Source organism: Oncorhynchus gorbuscha, linkage group LG02 (assembly GCF_021184085.1).
Source record: "Oncorhynchus gorbuscha isolate QuinsamMale2020 ecotype Even-year linkage group LG02, OgorEven_v1.0, whole genome shotgun sequence".
Taxonomy (NCBI): domain Eukaryota; kingdom Metazoa; phylum Chordata; class Actinopteri; order Salmoniformes; family Salmonidae; genus Oncorhynchus; species Oncorhynchus gorbuscha.
Genome location: NC_060174.1, coordinates 37,365,415 through 37,371,501, shown reverse-complemented (window position 1 = coordinate 37,371,501; position 6,087 = coordinate 37,365,415). Strand labels below are relative to the sequence as shown.

At 42.9% G+C, this 6,087-nt stretch overlaps 1 protein-coding gene across 1 annotated transcript in view; it reads right to left on the bottom strand.

Moving 5' to 3' along the window:
• LOC124001828 (transcription factor Maf-like) overlaps positions 1 to 5,734 on the bottom strand; it is a 66,522-nt gene extending 60,788 nt beyond the window's left edge. Inside the window, exon 1 of the mRNA XM_046308944.1 lies at positions 4,306 to 5,734. Within this exon, the coding sequence (XP_046164900.1) occupies positions 4,306 to 5,282 (977 nt within the window). The 5' untranslated portion in view covers positions 5,283 to 5,734. The remainder of the gene's footprint in view (positions 1 to 4,305) is intronic.
• Between the last annotated feature and the right edge of the window lie 353 nt (positions 5,735 to 6,087).

Sequence of the window (6,087 nt, the reverse complement as noted above, 5' to 3'; positions counted from 1 at the left end):
AACATAGTTCTACTGAAAAAAGCATCACACTGACATTCCACACCAAATGTTTGAATGTATGATTTCATATGATTATTAACACAAGTAAGGTATATAGACTCAAGCTAATTTCCTGGACCTTGTGCCAGAGCCAGAGCTCCATCACACAGCAAACCCCACTAATTCTATCTGCTTGTAGGAGTAAAGCGGTGCCTTGAAATAAGTATGGTGTCTCCAGTTCCAGGTTAGAACACAAATGTAATTAAATAGCACACTGTATTGACTTAATCAGAAGGCAGGGCTATAAATTAATGGCACAGGACCACTAAAAGGCCCTCTCCCCTCTGCCTGGACGTTTCTCCCATCGTTTATCATCTTAAAGAAGCATAAGGCCTCTCTTTCTCTTTCCCTCCCTTCCCTCCCCCCTCTCTCTCCCTCTCTCTCTCTCTCTCTCTCCCTCTCTCTCTCTCTCTCTCTCTCCTCTCTCTCTCCCTCTCTCTCTCTCTCTCCCTCTCCCTCTCTCTCCCTCTCTCAGTCAAAGGGGAAATAGTCCGTTCTGGCTGGGGGAGGACCATGATATCCCAGCCTGCACCTCTCCGTGCTCTGTGTATGAGTAGCACCTGGGGGTGGGGAACAGACTGCGGCCATCTTTCCTTAAAGTTGCAGAGTTATCAAAACTAGAGAGAGATGGGGGAGGTATCAAAGTTAGAGGACAAACAGACAGAGACAGTGAGCTACGATGCAGTATCAGTTTGATTGTTCTGAATTCCACACACACACACACACACACACACACACACACACACACACACACACACACACACACACACACACACACACACACACACACACACACACACACACACACACACACACACACACACACACACACACACACACACACACACACACACACACACACACACACACACACACACACACACACACACACACACACACACACACTTATCTCAGCCATGCTGCTAACCCAGGATGTAAAGGGAACCCATGAGTTAACTGTTATCTGCTTAAATGGTATGAATTTGCTTTTTGAATATCTATTCCAAAGTGTTTCAAGCTCATGCATGCTTTAAAAAAGCTCACTCTCTTTAGCACCCTCACACAGGACCTTGCATGCACACAGGCAAACGAGCACAGCCCAAAAAGCAGGCGCAATACGTAGGTGATCTCATGTGGAAATGCATTCCATCTATGCCTCTCACTCTTTCCAAACTAGAATGTCTACAGATTAAGAAGTAATGATGAAATGAAAAGTGATAGCCAATAACAAAATCATTCAATGTCCCCATAGGTATTAGTTATGCTTCTGAGGAATGCATAGCCTTGCTTTCCTTTTAAGGCTCGCGTGTTCTGTTATAACCTCGCCTTCATACCAGTCAGAACTGTACATATGATTATGCAAACCAGAACTTAACAACATTAGCAAGAAGATAATGTTATTATCTATTATTATGCAGAAGAATGGGATAGTAAAAATAATCAAGCACTGCGGGTAAAAAGGAACGAAACAGACACAGCACACAAAGACATGCACCACATGCTGGATTCTTCCATTTAGAAAACTGTCCCGCGTAGTTGTAACAATGTCAAAGTCATAACGAAATATGCATTTATTTCGTCTACTCATTTGATTAGCCTATTTCAGATTTCAAAATCGAACGAAGAAATTTGACAAGAATGACAATGAAATGGAACAACCATTTAGAGGTTCACGATCTGACTTTCCCTGCGTTAAAAATATTCCGACTCCAAAAATGTACATTTTTTTTTACACTGGACTAATAGCCTATGTTCCACCATAAGCAAACAGTGAGCAATGTGTAGCCTATTCGTTTACAATGATTTCGGGTAACAATATGACATGTTGAACTTCGTTCCAGGCTACCCTCTGCGCATCAAGTAGCCTGATTCCCCTTCAATTGACCTTATGCTAAATATAGGGACCGTTTTTATTGAACTAAATAGTAGGCTATATCTCCATGCCATATTTACAATTTAACTTGTTGTGTTAAAGGATTCAGGGTCGAGTTTTTCGACTGCTACGGAGCAAAGAGCCAACGTTAGCTCTTAAATGAATTATGAACACAATGGGACAGGGGACATGTGCCCGGCGTCATGTGAAGTGTGTATAAAACAATCCGCACATGTAGCCTAGGCCTAATGTTTAAATAAACTGCAATATTTAGTTTGGACTGTTGTAATTCTCTTTAAGCAATTAAGCAACAGGTGAAATCAATCGTATTTCTGTACAACACAGCGGAAGAGCTAAATACGACACGTTATTACAGCGTATTCAAAACAACATAAAGTTACTGTATGCTTTTACAAGCAAGAAAACATTTTTTTTTGCTTTAGGTCTATGTTTGTCCTCCTAAGATGTGTCAATAGCCTACAGCACAGCAGGAGGCAAAAGTGTATTGAGCATACACGAAAGGTATTATACTAAACCACATAAATTATAGGCATATAGGCAATTCCCGAATGCTTTTATGAACTTCTTTTTTTTTTACCAAGAATTAGGACTAATTTAGCCTTATCCACAAGTGTAGCCTATTAGGCAAGTAAAACCGGTGATAAAGTCAGCATAACAATAATTTAAACATGCATTAATAAAAATGAACATTAATGAAAGTTTAAGTTTCCAGTCATAAACATGTATTGATGAATGGTGGGAATTTGAATATTCCAGTTTGAACACTGTGTTGTCCAAACAATGTTTAAGTAATTTCCTTAGACACCAGGATCTTTTAAAGAATATATCCATAGTTCACCATGATTACATTTTATATAGCAACATTAAAGTTATTGAATATCACCTAAATATTTCCAACAATTCCCAGCAGTGAACAGTGTTCCGATCGGTTTAGACCCACCGGGTTTCGGGTAACATGCGTGCAATTACAGTCCAGCAATTCCTTCCTTTTTCAGAGAATGACACATTTCAGATGAAGTGATTTCCCACCTCTTAATGGTGATTCTTCATCACACTATTGATAAAGACAGACCGAAGCTTTATACCTGGTATAAGAGTATGCATTTAAACCTATATATCATTTGTCCTTTATGTCATTTCCTTCTTCGATACTTGTATCAAAGACAAGAAAAGAAGGGAAATAATTTAGTGCATTTGTACAAAAATTATACAAACGTATGCCTACATTTAATCTAAATAATGTTACAATATTCAAACATAAAAAGCAACCTGTTGCGTAACAAAAACCACCTTGACTGAATATTCACTGAAATAAAATATGCCTTTTTAAATGATAAAGGAATCCACAGGAATCCATATATAGGCTACAAAAGGCCATCGGATGAATAGTGGGCTACACACCGCTACATGCACGACCGTGTAACACACAGAACTCCGTTCAAGAGAAGATAGAATTCCAAATGTCCTGTCTGTCTTTCTCCAGGCATAATCCTAGCCTGGCAAGTGAAAGGTAATGCGTCAGCGGCTTTGTGTGTAGAGAATGAGGCTCAATGTCAGAAGGGACGGCGAGAGGTGAGGAGGGGATGAGAGGTGAGGAGGGGATGAGAGGTGAGTTGAGTTCAGGGTTGAGGAGACTGATGGAGGATGAAGTCCCTCACAATGTTTGGTCCCAAATCCCACAAAAAGCGATGAGTCCATATAAATACATAACATGCAGTTGTCATCCAAGAAAATGTAACAAAACTATTCCCGAAAGGACAGCAAAATACCGCACATGACCTGGATGGTTGATTTTGGGCTCTATAACGTCGTCTATATTATGCCATAGGATTACTGTTTGAATGCTCAAAACATGAAAAACATAGATTATATGAAAATGGGGTAAATTATAGCCTACAAAGAATATATTAAAACAAAATAAATATTTAAGAGTTACCTTTCAGTTAAATTTGACTACGCGTACTGTAGGCCTAAATTTAAGATTTAGGCCGATTGAGCAAGTTTTGTAAGCACATATTATTAATGATCACTTGACACTTTTGTGGGAGATGCCCCACGAAACAAAATGCACACAAATGTTTTCTTTATCCTTTTTAAAATACAAAATAACGACGGCAAAACACAACGAATAAGATCTATACAGGCTATTTCTAACAATGTAATCCACAAACCTAATTTAACACGGAACATTTACCTAACCGCATTCTCATTAAATATCACCACAAAATGTGTAAAGAAAATTTAAAAAATATGAATTTGTGTCTTTGCCAGTCCCCACATTTACGCACGGAAACTGTACGATCCTGACAAAATTAACAACAGTTTATTTTCCTCTTTAAAAAAGTGACTCTTTTCTAAACTGTGAAACTCACATGAAGAACTCTGGGGATGAGGGGGTGTTGTCACTGCTGGATCCGTTTTCTCGGAAGCCGTTGGTGATGAGCTTCTCGTATTTGTCCTTGTATGCGTCCCTCTCCCTGGCCAGCCGCGACATCTCCGCCTTGAGGTGGTCCACCTGCTGGACCAGCTGCGTCTTCTCACCCTCCAGAACATGTCTCTGCTGGACCCGCTTGTAGCGGCATGACTGGGCATAGCCTCTGTTCTTTAGGGTCCTCCTCTTCTGTTTCAGCCGGATCACCTCCTCTTTGCTGACCCCGCGGAGGTGTCGGTTCAGCTCCCGTACTGACATGGTCACCAGCTGGTCGTCCGAAAACCGGTCGTCCAGGTCCAGGTGTCCCATGTGTTGGTGGCTGCCCGCTGAGCTAGCGTTGGACGGGACCCCGGTGGAGGGGTGGTGTCCCCCGGCGTGGTGGTGATGGTGGTGGTGGTGGTGGGGACCTCCGTTCTGCGCTGCTGCTGCAGCGATAACAGCCGATACCACAGCGGCTGCTGAGCCCATCTCCTCCCCGGCCATGCCGCCTCCTGCCCCGGCCGACCCGGCAAACTGCTGCCCTCTTGCATAGCCATCGAAGGACTGGAGCTGGTGGCTGCTGCTGATCAGCGCCTCTACCGCGTCTTCGGGGCTGAAGCCCAGCGCTTCGGGATTCAGCTGCTGTTGGTAGCCGCTCATCCAGTAAAAATCCTCCAGGTGAGCCTTCTGCTCGCTCCCGGAGCCCGGGCTGGGCGCCGAAAAGCTTGGGGAAGGGGGAACCGAGCTGCAAGGCGTGCTCATCGGGGTGGAAGACAAGGATCCCCCGGTGATCAGACGGCTGCACTGGCTGATGCTGCGATCCGGCTCCACCGGCTCCTTTTTCACTTCAAACTTCATCAGATCGAAGTCATTAACATATTCCATGGCCAGGGGACTGGTGGGCAGGTCGGAGTTGCTCATTGCCAGTTCTGATGCCATCCTTTTGCTGCTGCTGCTGACAGCAGTCCTCCAAACGGGTTGAGCAGCACCTGTCAAAGCGGGCTGCGGTGACACGCACTGAGCCAGCTTGATTTCTTTATTTATTTTATTTTTAAAAAAATGTGGAAAAAACAGGGGGTTTTCTAGCCTAATTGTGCTGCGCACGTTTTTGGTTTTTGAAATTGGATCTTTTTTCTCTCTCTCTCTTTAACGCAGTGTTTGCACAGACGCACTAGAACAGCGCGTGCGTCGCTCTCTCGTTTTTCGCCCTCTCTCTCCTTGTCTGCACGCGGTTCTGTGTGTTTCTAACATTTAACACTTCATGCCTTCTTTTAGGATTAGTGCGCGAAATTGAAGGAGGTTCACGTGAGGTGTCACTGGCAAATTCGTGCCTTGAAGAGAATAATACAAAAAAAAACTCCACGCCAGGCTTGACGGAGAGAGATTTTTTTTTAAAGGGATCAACCCCCGCAGACGAGTTTAAATGCATTGCTGACTTTTATAGGCGTCCTGACGTCAGGGCTCAAATATGAAATGGTATTGGACTCACATCCAATGGGCTATCTCGCTCTGAGGGACAATTAGCATAATATTAGATGATCCAATATTTTGGGAAAGGACCGAGCCTATCAGTTAACTCTCTCCGGACTAGAATTTAAAGACAGTGAAAACAAAATAAAGAAAAACTACAATACATAGCCTATTGGTTATTACGGTTTTCAACAGGTAATTGTTCATCCCGTTTCTTTCAATAAAGTTGTCTATAAATACCTACATAGGCTATAAGCAACATAGAAAAGACAGT